This window comes from Nyctereutes procyonoides, unplaced genomic scaffold (genome assembly GCF_905146905.1).
Source record: "Nyctereutes procyonoides isolate TBG_1078 unplaced genomic scaffold, NYPRO_anot_genome, whole genome shotgun sequence".
Lineage (NCBI taxonomy): Eukaryota > Metazoa > Chordata > Mammalia > Carnivora > Canidae > Nyctereutes > Nyctereutes procyonoides.
The window spans coordinates 63,625,724-63,647,834 of record NW_026575043.1 but is presented as its reverse complement, the minus strand read 5'-3'; the positions used below and the strand labels follow the sequence as shown (position 1 = coordinate 63,647,834).

The window sequence follows — 22,111 nt, the reverse complement described above, 5'->3', positions numbered from 1 at the left end:
AATAATGTCATATATTTATATTAACAGGCTATTTACATATTTCATGTTTTTTTTAAACAAACCAAAAAAGAAATCCTCTTATGCTTCTGCATAAGGCAAAAAAGTTTTGTACATTATTATTATTTTAATATATATCTGTAACTTCGGTTCCAAGTACCAAGGGAGGGCCAGGCCAGCCCTGAAGGTGGGGGCCTCACAGTGCGCTGGATAAAAATGACCGTTTTTTTTCTCCATAAATAAGACAAAAGATCCTGGGGCTCTAAGAGAGGGATCTGAGGCCTTTACGTCGCAAATCTGAACTGAAGATAAAAAAGCAAAAATTCTCGTTTCTTTTTAAATGTCTAAAGAGCACAAAGTCGAAAAAAATACAAATCTCTTAAAAACGCTTCTCACCTGTGGGAAAAGATGTACAAACATGAACTTTCTCCCAGGAGCCCAGGCTCAAGCTCGGAAAACAAAAGCGCGCCCCCAGCGAAGCTGCAGATTCGACTCCCCCACGCGCGGGCTGTAGGCGGAGGGCGGCGTCGCCCCGGCCCACGGGGCTGTGCCTCGGGTCCAGAGACGCCCCCGTCTCCGCCCCCTACAGCCGCGCGCGGGGCAGGTCTCGGGCGGGGCAGGTCTCGGGCGGGGGCAGGTCTCGGGGCAGGTCTCGGGCGGGCCGGGGCCGGGGCCGGGCCGGGCACTACCGCGCCTCCACCTCCTGCGGGTTGCGCGACGGGGAGTAGTCGCGCACCTCGGGCCCGTGGGCCCCGAGCGGCGTAGTCCTGCTCCGCGGCGGCGGCGGCGGCGGCCCGGGGGGCGTGGGGGGCGCGCCCAGCGCGGCGGCGGCGGCGGCGGCGGGCGGGGTCCGCGCCAGGAGCCCGCGGTGCAGCGCGGCGGCCGCAGGGCCGAGGCGCGGGTAGTGCAGGGCGCCCAGCGCGGGCAGGAGCGCGGCGCCGTCCAGGGGTGCGGCCCGCGTGCGCTCCAGCTCCTCCCGGCGCGCCTCCCGCAGGCGCTCGGGGCTGTAACCGTGGGGCTCGCGGTCACGGTAGGGGCGCTCGGGGGGCTCGTAGAGGGCGGCGGGGCCCGGGGCGGGGGCGGCGGGGGCGGCGGGCAGGGCGCGCCGGGGCAGCTCCAGGCCGCGGTAGGCATCGCGCAGGGTCTCCCACGTGAAGCCCAGGCGCTCGCGGGCCGCCGGGGCCAGCCCGGGCTGCAGGGGCGCGGGGGGCGCGCGTGGGTGATCGGGCGCTGGGTGCAAGCCGGCCGCGGGGGGCTCGGGCGCGTCGCCGTCTTCCCTGCGCTCCTCCTTGACCCTGACGTCCCCTTGGGGCCGCTGGGCCAGCACCTGCAAGGGCTTTCCCAGCTCCCGGCTCAGCAGGCCGGCTAGACGCAGGCTGTCGCCCAGGGCCGCCTTGCAGTAGGGGGACGGCGGGCGCGCGGCCGGCTTGGCGCCGTCGTCCTGGGCCGGAGAGCAGCTCTCCTTGACGCGGGGCTCGCGCTCGGGCTCGGCTCGCGCTCGGCGAGGACGCCGGGCCGGCGGGGTTCGCCCTGGCCGCGGAGCAGGAGGCTGCTGACCGGGGCCCCCGCCGGGGCTGTGGGCGAGGGCGAGGCCTGGCTCAGCAGGCGCGTCTTCTCCAGGAGGTCCCTGGAATGGACAAGGCAGACCCCGCCCCTCAGCCGGGGGCGGGGCGGGGGGAAGACCAGGCGGGGCTTCTGGAACAGGTGCCCCTGAGGCAAGCGGTTTACTGCAACGTCCCCCGTGTAACCTCAGGTCCTTGGGGTGTGGGTGTGTGTAGGGGGTTTGCCCCCGACTGCCCGGCCAACACAGGGACACACCCACACCTCATGCAGGCCTCACGAGACCCCCACGATTCGCTCCCCCGACAAACTGCTCAGGAAGAAGCTTTGCAGCAGAACATGGAGATCTCCCTCCAGTCCCAAGCCAAGAGGCCCCTCAGCGAGGAATGGGGTCTCCACGTACACTCTGGGAAGGGGGCCCCAGGGTCCTGCCTTGGCTATGGCTGACCATAGCTCCCATTCACAAGGCCCCACTGCCCTGTGCCTTGAATACAGGGGCAAGGAAGAGGGCATGGCCTCCAGGGCTGGTGTGGAACTGCGGCCTTGGCTGGGGACCCCCCGACAGGAGGGGCTTGGTCACAGCCCTCCCCTGCTCCTGCCCACCCCACTAGCCAGCCACAACTCCATCCTCATGCTTCTGACTCTGCTGCCGACTCTGGAACTGGACCCCCACCTCCCCTACCCCAGTCTCTTCCTGCTGCCCTGCGGCAGCCTGACTCGGCCCATCCTCTCAGGCCCACCCTCCCGCAGGGGCCCCTACCTAAAAGATGCAGATAGCTCTGCTGCCCTGCTGGTCTGGGCTCCCTGCGGAGGCCCCACGGTGGTCCATGAGCTGTCCATCTCCCATGCGGCTTCCAGGGGTGGACCCTCCCTCTCCATAGCTCCTGCCTAAATCCTGCCCCACCAGGGGTTCTCCCTGGGGGCCCTCTCTCCATTGGCCTTCCCGGCCTTGAGGGTACAGCGAGGGAGATCTCCAGGGCAGAGCCAGAGTTCTGCAAAGCCAGCCGGAGGCCCTGGGAACAGTGGGGGTGCCACTCACCGCTCCTCCCTGCCCTTGTCCGGCTCTCGGTCGTGGTTGGTCAGGGCTGAGACCCGATCAGGGTCCACAGGTTTAGGCCATGGGGGTGGTGTGGGAAACGAGGGGGGCGCCCGGTGCAGTCGATTCCAGGTCTCATGGGGGCTAGGCAGGCCATGCAGCGAGGAGCTCTCCTTGGGGGCAAAGATGCCGCTGCCCTGAGCTGGAGAGGGGCAGCAGTGAGAGGCCAGGACAGCGTGCCCACCCCCACCAAGGGTGCCCCAATGGAACCGCAGGGCTGCTGGGGAGAAGCACACCGTTCCTGCATCCCAGGGAGGCAGCCAGAGTGTCACGGTCAGCCAGGGGTCAGGGTGCAGCCCAAACCCACACCAGAAGCCCCGTGTGTACGAGTGGGTCGAGCAGGGAGCAAGGGTGGTGGTCACTCACTCAGTGCATGGCTCCCTAAGCCTCCGAAGGCGTTGCTGCCCAGGCTCCCCAGGCCCCCAAAGGTACCTGGCCTGCTGAAAGGGTCTGTGGGGACAAGTGGGGTCCAGGTTTCTGCATGGCTCATGCCAGGGCTCCCATCTGACTCTCCTCCTACCCATGATACCAGAACATGGCAGGTGCCACGTATATGGTCTGAGGGGTCACCTCTTCCCACCACACACCCTCTCCCAGATCCTCTGAGGTCTGCAGAAGGCCTGTCACAGACTTCAGTGACCTGAGAGCACACCTACCTGTCAGGTGACCCATGGTCAGGAAGCTGCTGGGATGGGCCGGGGGTCCAAATGGGTTGGTGGTGGGATGGGCAGCACCTGTGGGGGCAGGTTGTCAGGGGCCTGACACACCTGAGGGCTCCTGTTTATAGCTTGCTCCCAGGGTGGGGATATGCCAGCTGCCTCTGGGAACCAGTGTATACCTTCCAGTGGAAGTGCGTGAGGGACGGGGGGGGGGGGGGGGGGACATTGAGAGAGCTTTCCAGGCTGTCCTCTAGACATTGACCCCAAGACTTCCAACTAGAAGCTAAGAAATGATCCTGGCTACATCACAGTGTCCTAGGGGACAAAGCCACTGAAGACGGCATCTCCTCATGTGGTCTCCTCCAGCCACAGCCCACAGGTGTCACCACGGGGTCAGCTCTGCTGGAGCCCGGCCCCAATCGCACCTCCAGGGCAGCTGGGGTAGGCACAGGCCCTGAGAAGGGGCTGCTGGGTTGGGGGACTGGCTCTACTGCTAGGGTGGGGCATATACCCTTCGTTCTGGGGGGTGGATTTCTGGCAAAGACTGGTGATGTGGCCTGCCCTCGCTCTCCAGCATCCCCAGTCTCGGGGGACACCCGCAGTGGAGGGTTTGTTTTTGCTGGGCTGCTGCACGCAGTTTCTAATCTCCAGGAGCCCCCACCAGAAAGCTAGCCACTCTCCTGAATGACTCACAGGTCGAAGAAATCAAACTGGAAATCAGAAAATAAGAGACAGCTTGCTCTGGTGCTAATGAAGATGTGTGTGGGGCGAAGTGTCCCTTTAGGGCACACGCATTGAGAAAGGACCAACAAGCGATAGGCAAGCTCCCAGCTTGAGGAGTCAAGAAGGCCCGGGGGTAGAGCTCTGGTGCAAGAGGAGATGCCTGACAAGCAGGGTAGGCCAGCGGCGTCCATGACCATGTGGCCCTGGTCTGGGTGTGTGGAGGGCGGGGAACGGCATGGGTGCCAAGTCCAGGCTCCACACAGCAGAGGAAGCCAAGGCCCACTGCCTGGGCCCCACGATGAATGTACGTCCTGTGGACCTAGGGACTGAACACCAGGTGGGAGGGACAGACACCAGGAGACCCTCTGCCCAGATTAGGGTCTGGAGACCACCAGGGTGTTGGGGCCAGGAACTAGAGAAGCGCCCATGCTTGTGAGGCCAGCCTGGGGGCCCGTGCCCACAGCCAGCACTGCAAACTGTTTCCGGGGCCCTCGCTGACCACACGTCTGGGTGTGAGGTGGCAGCAGGTGCAGGGAGCGTGTGTGGACACACAGCAGGGCAGTTGGCTGGTGTGTGTGGGGTGTTTCTGAGAAGGCAGTGTCTACAAGATCCTGACAGCTGGGGAGGGGAGCGGCAGACCCAGAGGCAGGCAGCCTCGGGAGGGACGGTATGTGAGGCTGGGACTTGGGAGTTTGGGGGTCCTCAACTTCCTCGGACAGGAGTGCCGTGTGAACCTCATTCACTTGTGCAAACACGGTTTACGCTGACCACCTGCTTTCCTTCGGGAGTCAGCAGTGTGAGTGTGTGCAGGCACAGAACCCTACCTGGGCAGCCCCAGTAGGGACCCTGAGTGCCGGGCCTGTGAGCCTCCCTGCACCACCACACTTGGTGAGGAAAGGGGAGGAGTCCTGGGTCCCCCAGGACAGAACTCAGCAGTCCTATGCCTGGCTTCCTGCTCATCTCGCCCTATGCGCCTTTCCCCTTTGCCCATCTTGCTGCATCCCTGCTCTGGGATGCATCTTGGCAGTGGAAGTGACGAGTCCTGGAAGGGTGGCCCGCGGCTGCTGGTGCAGGGCAAGCACGCAGATTCTCGGAGCAGAGCCAAAACCCTTCCTTGGAGAGGGAAGGGATTCTTGCCCCTCCCTGCCTCAGGTGGGGCCTGGACAGACATCAGAAGTGAAGCTGCAAGATGAGGGAAAGCCTGGGGAGGGCACCCCACACGCGGTAGGACACCAGGGGGTGGCCAGGGGGTGGGTGACAGCGTGCAGCAGCGGGGAATAAACAAAAATGCCGAGGCTGCTGGAGCGCCAGCCCAGGGCACAGGCAGGATCATCTCTGCCCGCCAGCCCTCCCCCCTGCCTTGTGCTCTGGACAGGGCGCTCACCCGAGCCGAAGAGGGGCCGGGCTAGGTCCTGCGGGTAGTGGAGTCCAGCAAACACGCCTGGGGCTGGGGGTCTGCTGGCCAAGTCCAGCTTGTGAGGGTCCAGCTGCATCTGCTGGGGAGGACAAAGCACATGCGCGGCCTGCAGTCCAGACAGCCACGGCTGCTGACAAGCAAGCAATCCCCCCGCTGGGATGGAAAACCCCCATCCTGGCCCAGGAGTGCCACACGCAGCCAGTATGACGTGTGCTGGATGTACAGGGTGGTCGTGGAGAGTGGTGTGTTCTACACCGAAGTGCACCGCCATCCAGAGCTCGCGTTTTCATTGGAAACACTTTACCCACGTTGAGACTGTCAAATTAAGTTGAAAAAGTAGCTTCACAGACCTAAGTCATTTTAGATACGTTTCAGTTTCCAGTAACTGATTAACATTTAAATTTACTAATTGAAACAAAAAAGCCCGTGGCTCCATTGTGGTGGCCACAAGAGTGCTCCCTGGTTCCGCCCTGCTGTAGTACCTGTCCTGGCGGTGGGGTGCCCTAGCCCCCCAGGGGCAGCCCCCACTGGCCACCCCCCCCCAGGGCTATCCCCACACACGTGCATAAGGAAACAGGCAGTATCTTGGCATTAAGACCCTGCTGACTTCTCATAGCATGTTCTGGATGGGATGTTTTTTGAAAGCTGTGCATGGAGGTGGCATGTGGCCAGAAATGGTAGCAAAGAGTGTCCAGATCTTTCTGTACCAGGGGGTGAGGTGGAGGATGGGGGGGGCAGGGGGGCTGGGGCACAAGTCTGGGTGAGGAGTTCTCCCGCCTCCCCCGCCCTTCCAAGGCAACCCCAACCCTTCTCGTGTCATCTGGGTAACCGCCAGGGGGCCCCTCCCAGGCACATGTTTAGCGCCCCTCGTTCACTGCTGGGCATCTAGGCACACACACAGCAGGTGCTCAACAAATGCTTGGAGAAAAGGATGGGGGACAGAATCGCAGATCTTGTGGAGGGCTCAAATGATGCTGCTGGGACCAGCACAAGGTCAGCTCCCCCAAACCCCTGCCTGGGGACATGATGGGTGACCCCCACCACCTGGCCTCCTCTCCAGCCCTGCCCCATGCCCACATAAGGAGCACACAGACACGGTCCCAAATGCGTGCATCGGGACACCCTCTGACACCCCAGCCTGGCCAGGAGAACAAGGGATAGGCTCACCTTTATCTTCTGCTGATGGTGGTAGATCTGCCAGGCAATCTGCACGTGTACAGCACACCACTTCCCAGGTTTCTATGACAGGGTGGGCCACACTCAGCTGCATAGCCAGGGCCTCTGCATTCTGTTCCCTGGATCCGCAGTCCTCCCCAGCCACAACCCTCCGTGAGGTCCCACCAGACCCCTTCCTCCCAAAGACACACAAACTCACCCTGACTGTGGTCCGGTATGGGTCGGACACCTGTCATTAACAGAGAAGGAAACGTCAGATCCAGGCCTTGGGGGTGGCTGAGTCCTGGGGGTGGGGGGTGGGGGGTGGAGACCTGCCCGCAGCTGCCACCATCCTCCACAAGGGAGACCAGGCTGCCTGGGATGGCCCCAGGGAGGGGGGACGGGTGGGCAGCTGCCACCTACCCCAGGGGCTTTCTGGAGAAGGGTGTGAACAGCACTGGCCCGGCCTGTTACCTCGATTGGGTTTGAAGTCTGGGGGGGGGAGAAAACAGGATGTGAGAGGTGCAGACCCCGGGCCCAGGCAGAGGACCCCATGTGGCCCCAAACACTGCCACCAGGGGATGCCTGGCTTCCCACATCCTCAGTCCAAAAGTTTCTGCAAAGATGGGCAGGGGCTCCTGACAAGGACACACCTGGGTTAGGGGGGCTGAGAGAGCCTCCTACAGCATGGACAACTCTGTGCTATGTGGGGTGGCCAGCCCTGCTCCTCCCCACGCCAGCCTCAGGCACTCCCAGTGGAGTGAGGGTGCATGGAGCAGTGCTACGGGGTTGCCCCAGAACCCTAGGCTGCAGCTGCCTAGGCAGGGGTCATGCTGCTGTTGCTGCTGCTGCTGCTGTTGCACAGCCACATCCCACCCCGGTATGGCTGGCTCACCCCAACACAACCGCATGGCAGGGGCTCCCATGGGCCCTGAACCCCGTCCCACCGCAGGAACAGCTGGTACCTTGGGCTGAAAAGCACCCTGTAGGGACCCAAAGGGGCCTGGGTGTGGGAGCAGGGTGGGCAGTCCGGGGATGGCAGAAGAGAAGGACGGGAAAAACTGCAAGAGAAAGAGGGGGAGCGTTCCAGAGGCCCCACTGGGAGCATGGATGTCCTGGGGGTGCACTGGGCCTGGCCCCCTGTACTAGGTGGGAGGCAACCTGACAAGGCCTCTGGGTAGGCACAGCCCCACCCTTTACCCACTACCTGCAGCCCACAGGCCAGCCCAGGGACCTCGAAGGGACACTCACGTTGGAATGTCGGAAGTAGGAGCTGTCCAGCTTGGGTGCGTATTTATCAAACTGGAAGGAAAAAGAATGGAGAGTGAGGCCTCCCCTAGCTCGTCACACCCTCTGCTGGACCCGGCACCCACACCCCCGTTGGGCCAGGTGGTGACCTGAATGGTGGTCCTGCCTTCTGCAGCTGGTGGTCTGCAGCTCCCTGGGGGCACTGGCCCAATGCCCTGAATTGGGCCCTTGGGCCCCAGTTCTCAGACTGGGCAGGGCCCCTACCTGTCTAATGGTACCACTGCACATGGCCCATCTGTGCCATCTGACGGTACGGGCTGAGGCCCAAGAGATGCTGCAGCCATGATCAGGGGGTGGAGCCCAGGGCTGGTGATCAAGCAGTGAGACGCACCCAGGCCCCCAGTGAATAGGTCCTTCACAGAGCAAAACCTAGGGATAGTGTACTCTGCTTCCCACAGCAAGTGGCTCAGGAGACAGGGGCCCAGGATCTGGGGCCCATGGGAGGGAGTCCTGGTTCCCCGGCCCTGCTCATTCCTGTCTCTGGATCTGCTGAAAACCCTGTGTGGATGCGACTGGCCCTGAAGCCACCTCATCCAGTGTGTGGATGTGGAGCACCTGCCCAGGCCCAGGACTGGGGATATCACATGACCCAGAGAAGGACCAGACAGCGAGGCCAGATGGACAGAAAGGGACGGTAAGAACCTGTGTGCGTGCAGAGAGCGTGTGCCTGCCGTGTGTCCCGCTGCCCGGGCCGCCCCCCGCCCGCACGCGTGGAGGGCCTACGCACCGGCGGGGGTGCGGTGGGCGGCAGGAGAGGCGTCGGGGACAGCCCCGTGGGGAAGGGGGCAAATGTGTGTTGGTGCTGGTGTGTGTGCTGGTGTGTGTGTTGGTGCTGGTGGAACTCCGCCCGCAGCAGAGCCCCCGGGCCCAGGGGGGCGCCGGGCCGCTCAGCGCTCTGGACCAGAAAACGCGCGTTCAGCTCTTGCCTGAGCAGCTCGTGATCTACAAGAGAAAAAGAGAGAGAGACGGAGAGGCACGTCGGCCGCGGGCTCCCGGCGGGGCGAGGCAGATAGTCACCTGGCACTCCCGATTTCGGCAGGCCAAGCCGTGCTGGCCGCTCGCTAGGTGCGGGCCCCAGGGTGCAGGTAAGAGAGGTGCCTGTGACCAAGTACCAATCAGAATCCCCGAATGAGGCTGGCAATACATGATTGGCTGGCTGAATGAGATCAACAGGCTGGCATCTAAAGGCAAGAGAGAACACCGTGAGCTGCCGGTGCCCCCGAGCCGGCCACAGGGGAGCCCTGCCCGCCCAGCCCAGCATCCTGGTCCCATCCCAGGGCACCGAGCTGCCCCGGACTTGCATCGGGTGGCTCGGGAATCTAAAAAAAAAAAAAAAAGCAGACAACTCGGGAGTCAAGCTCCACGGGAGAAGTCTTCAGTGACCTGATACTCGGCCTTGAGAGGGCATCTGGAACCACGCAGCGAGGGAGAGACCAGGCTCCCGCCCCGCACCTGGAAGCCCTTTACACCAGGCTTCTACACGCCCCCAGGACGGGCCCAGGTCCTTGGTTCCAGACACACGAGGGACGCGCGGTGGCGGCGGAGCTGCTCGGACGCGGCCAGCGGAGGGCGGAGGGCCCGGGATGCAGCCGGGGAACGCGTCCGCGTCCGCGTGCACGTAGGTGGCACCCGCGCACCTGCCTGCGTGTGCACAACCCGGGCCCAGGCAGGAAGGCTCCTCCGCGGGGAGCAGGACGCCCTTGGGAAGGGCAGCCTGCGGCCCGGCCCCTGCCGTCACCCCGGAGGTGCGGGGCAGGTAGGGGAGGCGCCGCAGCACCCTTCCCCAGGGACACCGAGGCCCCCCCCTGCCCAGAGCGTTGGGGGCGGTGACCCGAGCCCCGCCAGCACGAGCCCCGCCAGCACCTACCGGCAGGGTGTCCGGGGACGACCAGGCTGTTGGCCGGCAGCGCCGGGGGCGGGGGCAGGGTCGGGGGAGCGGCAAACATGGCCGCCGCGTGGTGCTGGTGCTGGGCCTGCGAGCGGAGCGCCAAGTGTGAGGTAGACAGGTGGGGGCCCGGCCCGAGAGGCGACAGGGACGCGTGCGTCGCGAGCCCGAGGCTGGCGCTGCTGCCGGCGCTGCTGCTCCTGCTGCGGGGAGCGGGGCTCAGTGCCGGGGGCGGGCATCCGCGCGGCCCCGCCCCCGAGGCTGCAGGCCCCGCCCCCCGAGGCGTGCGGCCCCGCCCCCACCTGAAGCCGTGCAGGCCGTTGTGCGCAGCCGCGGCCCGGCCGGGACCGGGACCCGGGCCGGGGCCGGGGCCGGGGCCGTGGCCGGCGAAGGCGCCCAGGGGCAGAGGCACGTGCGTCGGGAGCGGGGCGCGGGGCTGCGGGGCTGCGGGCGGAGGCTGCGGGGTGAGGCGGGGCAGGGCCGGGGCTTCCTTCTTGACGGGCGGGCTGGCCAGGGCGCCCGAGGCGGGGCCGGCGGGGGGCAGGATGGGTGGCTCGGCGCTCAGCTCGCGGCTGCGCTCCAGGCCCGAGACTTTGGGCGGCCCGGCCTCCTCGCCCAGCGTGGGGCCTGCGGAGAGAGGGCCCGAGTGGGGGGGGGCTCGGTGACAATGGCAGCGAAGTCACAGCCAGGGCTGAGCCCCCACCACCCAGTTCACAGTGCGCTGGGGCCAGGGCCTGCCGGGCCAGGGCGCGCTGCCGTTGCAGGGAGCAGCGATGCCGGCGCCGGCATCACGACCAGGCAACGGCAGGCAAAGGGCAGCACCGCGTGGGCGCGTGGGCCGGAGCGGGGCACTGGCTCCGAACCTGCTGCGCCCTGGGTCCAGGCCCTTCCCACCTCCACCACTCATTCACTCGCTGCCCTTGCCGCTCAGCAACGCCTGTGCTAGGGGCCTGCTTTTTCTCTGAAGCTAACCAGGGGACCCACAGCCTGATCGCTCTCTGGGCCGGCAACTGGCCTCACCCGAACCTGGTGGGAGGAAGTGGCTTGCGCCCCCCAGCCCCCCCACCGTCCGTCACCACCCAGGTCATCCCCAGGCTCAGCACACCCACTGTCCCTCATCTCCCATCCAGGCTGACCCAGCAGGTGCTGCCTTCCTTGGAGCTGTGCATTTGTGCCAGGCGTGTGCTCCTGACAGTGACCTCCTGCCTACTCACTGCAAACCCCAGTCACACGCCCAGAGGCCAGGTGGGTAAGGAATACCCAAAACAGGCTGGGCAGAGGACACATGTCTAGGCCAGAGGAGGCTTTGCCTGGAGCAGACAATGGCCCAGTTTCGAGGATGGGAATCCAGGTTCCTGGGTGCAGTAGTCACCCTTCTGGGCCACTGGCAGGTTTCACTTCCTTCTGGGGGCCGCAAAGGCCCTTGGCACGCAAAGTGGAGCAAAATGCACCTCTTCCCCTGCTGCTGCATGGCCGTGGGCCTCAGGCCGACTCTGTGGGACCTCTGGGACATCTCCTCCCTGGTAGGAACAGGTGGCAGCAAAATAGGTGGCAGCAGGAAATGGCTCCTTCTGCCTCCACTAGGGTGCCACTTCCCTCTGCAGCCCCCACTCATCAGGGACAGAACTGAGGAGGACCGATGGCTTCAGCCCCATGGGTCATGGCACCATCTCGATCCACTGGCTTACAGTTGCCAAGGGCTGGCAGCCTGGCACTCCCGCCACTCCCCCAGCCTCCTCTCGCATCCTGCCTCTCCTGCCAGCCCCTTGCAAAGTAAGAGTGGCCATCAAGACAGAAAGGGCAGACATAGTGTGCGCCTCTCCCCTCTCTGGGGAAGCATGAGCACCACCAGGGATCACCCAGCAGGAACCTCCCTGGGCACCTGAGAGCCCTGCTTTCCTGAGCCCTGCCTATGTCAGTGAGTGGACCTCGTAGTGGATCTGGTAGTGTGCCAGAAGGCTGTGTCCACATTGTAGTCACTAGCACCTGTGCATGTGACCCAATTTGGAAAAAGGGTCTTTGCAGATGTCATCAGGCTAAGAATTTTGAGATGACATCAATCTGGAATAGGATAGGCCCTAAACTCAGTGGTGGGTGTCCTTGTGAGGAAAAAGGAGGCGGCCCCAAGTCCAGGGACACCCAGAAGTGGAAGAGGCAGGAAGGAATCTCCCTTAGTTTTCAGAGCGTGGCCTTGCCAACATCTTCATTTCAGACTTCTAGTCTCCAGAACTGTTGAGATGGTAAGTGTCTGCCCATTCTGAGCCACCCAGGTTGTGATCAGTTACTGAAAACCACACTCCATGTGAAAAGCCAGCAGAGCGTGCCTCTCTCCCCTGACCTGTCTGGCATTCCTTCCCTAACTGTCCAGATGAGGGGGCTTTGTTGAAATGTTCTCCTTTGAGGACGAGGCTTCTCCAAAAAAAATCGTGGAGACTACCAAACCTGCTACCAAACCCGAGGGACCAGACACTGCACACACGTACCTGTCTGTGCTGTGAGACCTGATGTGTCTAGTCCCATCCAGATGGCGCCTCCAAGCAAAACGGCCCCTTCTCGGTACTGGGTCCAAGGACACCTACTCTGGACCACAGTCAAGACTGACAGGCTGGGTGACAACAGCCTTTCCTGGCCTCGGATGGGATGGATGCACTCTCTAGAGCAGCACTGGCCAGGATAGCTGTCCGGTACCACGAAATGGTTTGCACCTGTGCCACCGATATGGGGGCCATGGGCCAGGGGTTGGGGCTGCCGTGCAGGGATCTGGTCCCTGCATGGCAGCCAGCCTACACCATGGCATGGGTGCTCAGCAAGTGCCAAAACCATGAGCTGCCAGTTGACCCCATGAGCCTGGAGAGGGTCTGACAACCTGTCTTGCTAGCAGTTCCGTAAAGGGGCAGGAACCCCACTTTGGGAACCACTGCTCCACTGCTGGCCCTGCCCCTGACTTCTGTTTTCCCTGTAGCTTTCGCTGGGCGGTGGGGAACGGATAGACTATAAATCCTAGCATCTAACTCCTGCCTCAGACTCTGTGTCCACAACCAACCCAACCCATGATAGGGCTTAACCTGGAGCCCACTCTGTTGCCCCAAGAGGCCCATTGTCCCTTCTCATGATGGCTTCTGGAATATACGCGGTCCTCTCCTAGAGGCCAAGGAACATGCTTACCTTTATCGGCTGCTGGGGCAAAGAGCTTCTCGGAGCCCACGGACGCCTGGAAGACAGAGAGGAAGGTCAGAAACTAGAGGCTAGAGGGAAGTTAGGGCCTGCGGGTGAACTGGCTCTTACCCCTGCCCCCCAGGGAACAGCTCTGAGCAGGTTTTATGCACATCGAGGGCTGCCTGGCCTAGAAGAACATGTCCTCCCATGCCACCAGCCGCCACCCAGGACCATGCCCAGGCCTGGTGTGAGCAAGTGTACACAGGTCACTCAACCCACAATCAGGGAATTGAGGATGCTCAGCAGATGTGGGGGTTCAGTGTGGCCCTAGCCCCAGGAACCCAAGGACTCCGTGGGGCCTGGCGCTGGACGGAGCAGACCTTAGGATGGAACCAGCTGCAGGACAGCACTTGTCACACTCTGGTCCAAGCCCTGGTTCTGGGGACCATGGCAGGTGCAAAGTGATTTCTGATAGAGCCCACCTCCCATTCTCTCCTGGGGAGACGCCCACATGGATGCAGGGTGGCAGGATATCAGGGCGAAGACACGGCCCTGCATGGAGGACTCTGCCACAACTCACAGGAAGGGGCTCCCTAAGACTGCCCTGAGGAGACCTATTCTTGCTAGTTGATTCCTTTTAAAAGATTTTATTTTTAAGTAATCTCTACACCCAACATGGAGAGTCGTGTGCTCCATCAACCGAGCCAGCCAGCCAGGCACCCTGGTAGTTTTTTAAAGACGACTTCACTGAGCTGTAATTCACACGCCACACAGTTTACCTGGTCAAAGGTGTACAATGCAGCAGCTCGAGTGTATTTGCAGCTGTGAGCAACTGTCACCTCACTAAGGCCTCGGACATTTCCATCACCCCAAGTGAAACTGTGAGATCTTAAGCCATCGCCCCAGCCCTCCCATCCCCTGACCACTGCCTCTCTCAGGTGCACAGAGGCCCCATGTTGGGCTTCCCAGGAGGGGGAGGGGCCACTGGCAGGGGTGCGGGGGTGTGAGGAGACAGGGCACCAAAAAGCATGAGGCCTCAGACCATGAGGACAGCCACTGTCAAAACTCAACAGCAGCAGGTGCCTCTGGCACACTGTGGGCAGGAAGGTAAATGGTGAGGCCGATGTGGGCAACTGTAGTCTCCTTGAGGTTGAACGTGGATATACCACGTGATCCAGCAGTCCCACTCGTGCATACCTGCCCCCAAACTGAGAGCAGAGTCTCAAACAATTAATCTGTACGCTAGGAGGCACGGCAGCATTATTCACAGGAGCCAAGCAGCTGGGGTGGCCTGGAGTCCATCAGCAGGCGTACAGGGAAACAAAGTGGTCCACGTGGCCAACAGGTACCAGTCAGCCTTTGAAGGAAAGACAGTATGACAGGTACCACGAGGGCGGACCTCGAGGACGTGGCGCTGAGGCAAAGAGGCCAGAACCAGAGGACATTCGGTGTTGGACCCCACTTAGGTGAAGAGCTGGCGCACCGGGGCAGGGGTGGGGGGTCAGCATTGAAGAGACCCTGTCGGTTTTACAGGCAAAGAGTCCCAGATGAAGCAGCACACATGGTGTGAGCACGCTCGATGCCCTGAGCCGTGCACTGAGAATCGGTTACGAGAGTATATGGTCTCACCACGATACATACAAAAGTAAAAGAAAACATAAGGGAGCTTTCTGGGCTGATGAAAATGTGCTATAGCTGACTGTGGTGGCGGAAATGCAGCCATGCACATCTGCCAAAGTACATGACACTGTGCACTTAGAGCGGGAGCACTTTCTTGCCCCTAAGTTCTGGGGCACGAGGGTCCGTGACAGGATGCGCCACTGACCCAAGAGCAGACCCAGGCCCATGTGGGACCTGGACTAGATGCTGCTCCCTGTGTCAGAATAATTCCAGACAGATCGGTGAGGTGACTGTGGGAAACGGAATCACAGACGGAGGAGGAAGCCTGTCACTGCACAATGCTGTGATCACACTGGAATGTGGTTAGCCCTTTCCAACCATGTCCCCAAAACCGGGACCAGGAAGAAAAGAGGGCAGTAATGCAGCCCCCAAACCAGAGCCTGGGGCTGGTGGAGCTGCCAGGCAGGGAGGCAGCCGCACTTCACACCACACCCTCTCAGAGGGCTTGCAGAGGCCTGGGGGAAGGACCTTTGACAGGTAAACAGGAGCCTGGCGGGCCTCAGATGCGGAGGCTCAGACCAGGAAGGTGGGTGGAGGCTCTGCTACCCCCCACTGTATTTGAGCGTGGGCAGCTGTGCACTGGGGGGGGTCCTTCCTGCCTGGCCTGCCAGACCACGGAGGAGGCCGTGTGTGACCTTCTCACCCACGCCCATCCCAGCCAGATGACGCTCCCACACAGGGGCACCAGGGCTGAGCCCTCCTCCCTCTCCCCGTTTGTTTGGTCTCTTCCAGCACATTCTACATGGTGAGTAGTGGCAGTTAGAATCCTTGGCTTATCACCTCACCCCTGAGGAGTCCCCATGGGGAGAAGGGGTCTCCCTGGACTGGGGGGTCTGCAGGGCAGGGTAGGGGGACTGTCAGCCCTGGTGGGGGAGGGGGGCATTGCAGCCGGGCCTGTTTCCAGACATGACCAGCAATTCCTGTGTCCCCATCTGCACCTCAGGGCCAGGCCCCTAATCCCGCTCAATCCCAGGATGGACGAGGAAAGTCTGTCTGCAGAGTGACAATGCCCCGCCCCAGGACCAGGAGGGGGACAGCTCACACCAGTCTGCTCCGTGGCGGACACGGCCCCAAGTCTGCCAGGAGCAGATAAGCATGTGCACTCCTGGCCATGGCACCCCCAAGCTGTACCCGTCTCTGATGGTGCATGGGTCACCCACCCTCCCAGGACCTGCCCAAGGACTTTAGTCGTTCCTGGACTGGACCCTCACCGTGACCCCAGGACCCCATAGCAGCGCCCAAGTGACAGCTCTGCTGTTATAGTCATTACCTGGGCTTGTTAACATGTTCACAAACTAATTCACAAAGCCAAGAGTCTCTTTAAAATCCAAATCAGAACAGGTCACCACCCTACCCTGCTGCAGACTTAAACACTCAGGGCCTTCTCAGGATCCTCACCTGCAATCTGAGCTTTCCTGCAATTCTGTAAGGTCGTGAGCAGCCCACTGGGTCCACCTCATCCTGGGGCCCCTGACCCTGACCCAGCTGGCACCTCTGCCCGCTCCTCAGCACCAGGTGCCAGCACGGTCTGAAGGTCTCTTCTTGCTTGGCCGCCTCTCAGCTGCCCTGGACTCACATGGGCGCTGCCACAAATGAGAGGAGCTGCTGTGTGCTGACCACGGCCTCCTGAGGTCTTCATCATCTGCGCGCTGACGGCCCTCTGGGCCAGAGATGGTGTTAACTGCGCCAGCAGTTCCAGGGTCCCCAGCTCAGGGGCATGGCCAGAGGGCTGGCGCATGCCCCCACCCCCCTTGACGCATCAAAGGATGGAGCTCAAGGCCTCACCACCTCAACTGCCATGACCTTCCAGGAGTCTGAGGGCGGGAAGGGGCGCTGGGGGGCCGCAAGCCCCAACCTCCTCCATAAGCCCCTCCCTCCTGACACAGCCAGCCCATCTGAGCAAGCCTGTATCAGATTGGAAGCTGACAGGTGGCCCCGAGAGTGTTCCTGTGTTTCTGTGGGCGCCAGCCTTGGGGGACGGCGCGAGCTCACGAAGGCCGCAGGCTGGATACAGCTGCCGGGGCCAGGAGGTGGCGCCCTAGGCCCTGGGAAATTGCAGGGGAGCGGGGGAGCGGGGGAGCGGGGGAGCGGGGGAGGGGGGAGGGGGGAGGGGGGAGCGCCGTCCCCACCACTCCCAGCCCTGGATGCCAGCCTGGCAGAGGCAGGGGGAGGGCCACTCTGTCGGGGCCATCCAGTCTCCGCAGCCTCCACTGCCGCAGATGGCCCAAGCGAAAGTCCTGCTGCGGGAAGCTGAGGGACCTGCGTCCCTGCGGGGACCTGGGAAGGGACCCAGGTGGGCTTCTGGGCCAGTCGGGGCCCGACCTCCGCTCCGCCCTGTCCCTCATCTAGGAAGGCTCTGAGCAGACGGCTGCAGCCGGGGCGCAGGCTCCAGCCCCTTCCCAGGGCAGGCAGAGGCGCTGCTGCTGCGAGTCGCCGGGTCCAGTCCGTCTGCGTCCGACGCGCGGGCCGAGGGGGTGGGTCGCCCGGGGCAGCCGCCGCCAGACCAGGCAGACGAGCTCCCCGAGGTCACCGCCGGGCGGCGACCCAGGCAGCCACAAGTCCACACCGGGCCGGGCCCGAGCCGGCGCGGGCGGGGGGTCGGGGGTGGGGGACACGCGGCCCGGCGGACGGGGCGGGCGGGGCCCTGGGGGGGGTCGCCGCGGGCTCGCGGGCTCGCGGGCTCGCGCGCTCGGCGGAAGGGCCGCGCCCGGCAGGCGGGGTCCCGGCGGCACGGACTGCCCTGGGCGCACGGCCCCGGCCGCGGGCGGAGGCCACGACGCCGACGCGCTTTGTCTTCGAGGCCTCGGCCCGCGGGGCGGCTCCGCTCAGACACAAAGACCTCGACTGCGCGCGGGCCGGCGAGCGCGGGGGGCGCCGAGACCCGCCGCGAGCGGACAAAAGCGCGCCCGGCCCCGCCTCCGCCGCGCGCCCTCCCCGCGCGCCCTCCCCGCGCGCCCCGGCCGGGCCCGGACCCCCGCGGGGAGCTGCCCCGCCCGCCGGCCGCCACGTGGGCCGCGGGTCCCGGCGCGCTCAGCTCCCGGCAGCCGGGGCTCGTCCGCGGCCCCCAAAGTCCCGAATCCCTCCCTCCCGGAGCCACCAGCGCGCACTCACCGCGCGGGCGCCCCGGGTCTGCTGCGCTCCGCAGGCAGCGGCCGCTGGTCCTCGGGCGGGGGCGGGGGCGGGGGCCGGGGCCGGAGCCGGGGCCGGGGCCGCGCATGCCCGCCGGGCCGGGTCGGCGCGCTCCGGGCGGCTCTCAGGGCGCGCGGCACCCCAGGGCCGGGGCGGCGGCGGGCGGGGCGGGGGCGGGGCGCGGCGGGGCGGGCGGGCGGGGGCGGGGCGCGGCAGGCCCGACTAATCCAGCCCCGAGGCGCGGATTTGCCCGCTTTTTTGCGGGGCCGCCGGCCGTTGGGGCCCGGCTCCCCCCCCACCCCCCACCCCCGCCGCCGCCGGGTCAGCGCGTGCCGCACCCGCGCTGCCGAGCGCCGGACCCGCCCAACCTCCGACTCGCGACGAGTCCCGCGCGGCTCCTAAGCCCCGTGCCAAGCGGGGAAACTGAGTCACGAAGCGGCGAGGCAGGACAGCGGAGCTCGTCCCTCGTCCAACGGAAGCCCCGCCCCCCCGGGCTCGCTCTCACCGTCTGCAAAACCGGGACGGACAGTGGGGAAGGGCCGGGTCCGCCCCTGGGAATGCGGGCGGCCGCCGGCTGCCGGGTGGGGCGAGCGCCCCGCGATGCAGGCGCCCCGCCGCCCCTCGCAGCGTCCCAGGCCCACGGCGGGCACCTCGGATCCAGAGCGCATAGGCGGGGCTTCCCGTCGTGAGCCGAGCCGGGAAGGGGCACCAGGAGGTGGGGCGTCCAGGGACTCTCGGCTTAGGAGCGCTTGATGGGATGAGCACTGGGTGTCGGCAAAGTGAATTTTAAAAAAAAGCAGCAGCAGCAGCAGCAGCAGCAGCAGCCCAGGTACGGAGCGTGCAAACACCTGCTCCAGGCTTTGAGAATCCGTGGCTGGGTCCACTCGGGAGGGTGCTGCCAGGGAGACCACGGTTAACAGCTCCAGGGTCCCATGCGCCTTCTCGAAGGAAAGGCAGCTAAATATCCCAGGGGGATATATTTGCATAGGTCACCGGTAGTCTCCCAGGGCACAGAAGAAATGGCCAACAACAGTGCCACTCTGGGTGGGACCTTAGGCCTTTTGTTCTGCTTGAATTATTTGCCAAATACACACACTCCCTTCTCCTGGCAAATTAACACCATCCCCTAAGTCCTGCTGTTTGCTGCCCTAAAGAGAGCAAACACCGTCTGAGAGTCAGACGTCACGCAATATGCCTGCTTGTGAAACTGTGGGTCCTCATGCCCGCAATCTTTGAGGACACGCCATCACCCCCATTTTATCAATGAGAAAACAGAGAGATGTGAGCTGGCTCATCAGCTGGTGCAGCTGGTGGCGATTTGAACCCTGGCAGTGTGACTGCAGTTTCCACGAGCTCCTCTGGGAAGGTAGCAGAGGCCAGACCTAGTGGGACAGTCGGGGGCTGGTGGTGGGGAGTCTCTGCCTCACAGGTGAGTGTCTGTGGGCCTCTGGGCCTCCTCCCCTGCCACACCACACTCCATAGGGGTATGAGCTCCTGCACACGGGCCCCGGCTCTGAGGCCTCTGGCAGCAAAGGTCCACGCAGTGGGGTGTCCTAACCTGCCTGTGTTCAGCAGCAAAAGGGCCCAGGACTCTGCCAGTAGTTACCCACAGGGCAGAGTGGACTGATGGGTAACCAGCTGACCCTGGGAGAGGCAGGCAAAGGGTGGTGGGCAGCGTACTCATAGGGAAGGAGATGGGAGATGCCCCCTGCTGGCTCTGGAGACACAGGAAGGACCAGGAGCTAGGCATGTGGGCGCCTTTAGAAGCGGTTAGACACAGGAAACAGTTCTCCCCTGGAGCGAGCGCCCAAGGGACAAGCCTGGCCCACCCCTTGACTTAACCCGGTGAGATGTTGCCAGAACGGAGATAACCAGTGTGTGCTGTCTTCAGCCACCAAGTTGGTGGTGATTTAGGAAACCCTAATGTTTATATCCAGGACTCCCATGAGAGGCATAGCAGGCTGCCCCCAGCATGTCAGCACACAAATGCCCATCAGCAGGCCTGGATCCTACTTATAGCCTAGTAGGAGCCACCAGCAAACACACAGGCAAACAGGCAAGACAAGTACTGTGGGGTGCTCAGAGCCGCAAAGGAGATGGGAAAAGTGGTGCGCTGCTGAGTGGCTTCAGGGAAGCCCTTCCAAATAGGGGCCGCTGAGCGGAGCTGGCAGATGAGGAGGACCAAGTTGAGGGGACTCTGGGGAACAACTCTTCTCAGATAGCTAGCAGCCAGTGCAAAGGTCCTGAGGCCAGAACAACCTGGTAGGGTCCTGAGGGAGCTTGGGTGTTTGTGTGGAACAACATGCTGGGGTGGGGGTGGGGACCAATGGGTCCATCTGGGAGCTGCTATGACAAGCCAGGCAGCATGGGAGTGAAAAGGAGTGGGTGGTGGGGCCTCTCCCATGATGGAGATGGGACTGTTCTGTGAGAGCTGACAGGTGGCACTGGGTACAGGAGCCTGGAGCGCTGTATGGAAGGAGCAGGGGGCAGGGTGACAGTGGACATGGACAGGGATGGGGTCCCAGCTCTGTCCTTTCATGACCCTGGACAGGTCCCACCCTCCTTGGGGCCGACGGACACCAAGTTGGGTATTCCTCACTAGCTGAGCTACGAGTCCCAGGGTCCCCCAGAGGTGTGTTCTATTGCCGCACCTCTTACAGAGGCCATGCTGCAACCATTCCCCCCAGTTGGCTGGGGACCCTGCCCCTGGCAGGGCCAGTGTGGGTGGGGACAAAGTGGGACTGCTGGGCCCATCTCAGCAGCAGCAGGAGGAGGAGCCCCGGCCCCTGGGAGAAGCCTGTCTTCATTTCCCAAGGCCACCTTGGGCACTGATCATCCCAGAGACACCACCTCTGAGCCCTGCACTGCACCCAGGGCAGGCCTGTCTCTGGTTGTGTTCAGAAAGTCAGGCAGCTGTGCCCTGAACAATCTGAATCTGATGAGGAAACGAGGGGTAGACCAAGAGGAGGAGGAGGCAGCAGCCAGGGGGCACGGGGGCTTCCCCGGAAACAGGGCAGTCAGAGCTCACGCTCAAGCCAGTATTATAACTCTGTCATCACAGGCAGCACCAGGGGAGGTATCATCATCACGGGGAGCCCTGGAAGGGGCTCCACCCACACCCGGGGGCCACTGGGAGCCCCTAAGGGGTGGCAGTGAGGAGCACCTGCCCCCCCCAACCCTCCACCCCCCAGGCTGCCGTCTGTGGTAAGTGGAGGCAGAGTTTGCAGAAGAAGGCATGCGGGCCTCAGCCTTGTGCCAGGAACACCTGACACCTGCTGAGACCAGCTACAGGGACAGGGCCCCCATGAGAGGATGGGGGTCATGGCTAGGGGGTCTCGGGGGGAGGGAGAGGGTGCTGGGCCTGAGTGCCCCCCCATCCCTTACCACCCAGCATGGGCCCTGGTCCTGGCCTTGGTTCTCCTGGTCTCACACAGACCTCATGGGAGTGGACTGGCAGGCTCAGCCGAGGCCAGGGCATGGCAGGCAGGGAGGCGGGGGCAGGGACCAGGGAGGGTCCTCGCTTAAGCAGCACCCAGTGCTGGGAGAGAAGAGAAGCCAGAAAGACCCAGAAACCTCACTAAGGGGCTGACAGAGGGTGAAAGCAGACCCTGCTCAAATAGCTGAGACACAGAGCTGAGCTAGACGGCCTGGCTGCGCTGTGGCTTGTGCTGTCCAGGAGGTGGATGTGAGCAGGACAGGGCATCAGCTGCACAGGCTGAATGGTGGCCCCAAGAGACAGGCCACCCAGGACCTCAGAATGTGACCCTATGTGGGGTTAGGGTCTCTGCAAGGAATTAAGGATCTCAGGGCGCCTGGGCAGCTCAGTCGGTTAAGCATCCAACTGATTTCGGCTCAGGTCATACTCTCAGGGTCATAAGGTCAAGGCCTGACTCTAGCTCTGCACTGGGTATAGAGCCTGTTTGGGGTTGTCTTCCCCCACGCCCCCTCCTTTCTCTCTTTCTCCCTTCCTCTAAGAAAACAACAAAACAAAGGGTAAGGATCTTGAAATGAAATCATCCTAGATCCGGGCGGCCCTAAATCCGATGACTGTCCCTCTAAGGAGACACAGAGAAACCACATGACGGTGGAGGCAGGGACACCTGGATGAGGTGGACGAGGTAGATGAGGCGGAAAGGACCCTCCCCTGGAAGGTGTGCCCTGCCCACACCTCAATTCTGGATTCTGGCCCCAGAACCGTGGTGAATATGTTCCTGATCTGTGCTAGAGTCCAGTGAGGCAGGAGGCAGGCCCCCTGACCAGCACATCCCTCTGGGGTGAAACAGAAGCTGTGGGGATCCCTGGGTGGCGCAGCGGTTTGGCGCCTGCCTTTGGCCCAGGGCGCGATC

General features: G+C 63.2%; 1 protein-coding gene across 1 annotated transcript in view; it reads right to left on the bottom strand.

The window, feature by feature from the left end:
* Positions 1-646: 646 nt before the first annotated feature.
* FBRSL1 (fibrosin like 1) overlaps positions 647-22,111 on the bottom strand; it is a 75,951-nt gene continuing 54,486 nt past the window's right edge. Inside the window, 16 exon segments of the mRNA XM_055322167.1 lie at positions 647-1,489; positions 1,492-1,624; positions 2,597-2,795; positions 3,020-3,103; positions 3,310-3,387; positions 5,420-5,531; positions 6,620-6,691; positions 6,828-6,857; positions 7,031-7,099; positions 7,573-7,668; positions 7,859-7,909; positions 8,643-8,857; positions 9,028-9,096; positions 9,783-10,000; positions 10,103-10,427; positions 12,966-13,011. Coding sequence (XP_055178142.1) covers positions 683-1,489; positions 1,492-1,624; positions 2,597-2,795; positions 3,020-3,103; positions 3,310-3,387; positions 5,420-5,531; positions 6,620-6,691; positions 6,828-6,857; positions 7,031-7,099; positions 7,573-7,668; positions 7,859-7,909; positions 8,643-8,857; positions 9,028-9,096; positions 9,783-10,000; positions 10,103-10,427; positions 12,966-13,011 — 2,604 coding nt within the window. The 3' untranslated portion in view covers positions 647-682.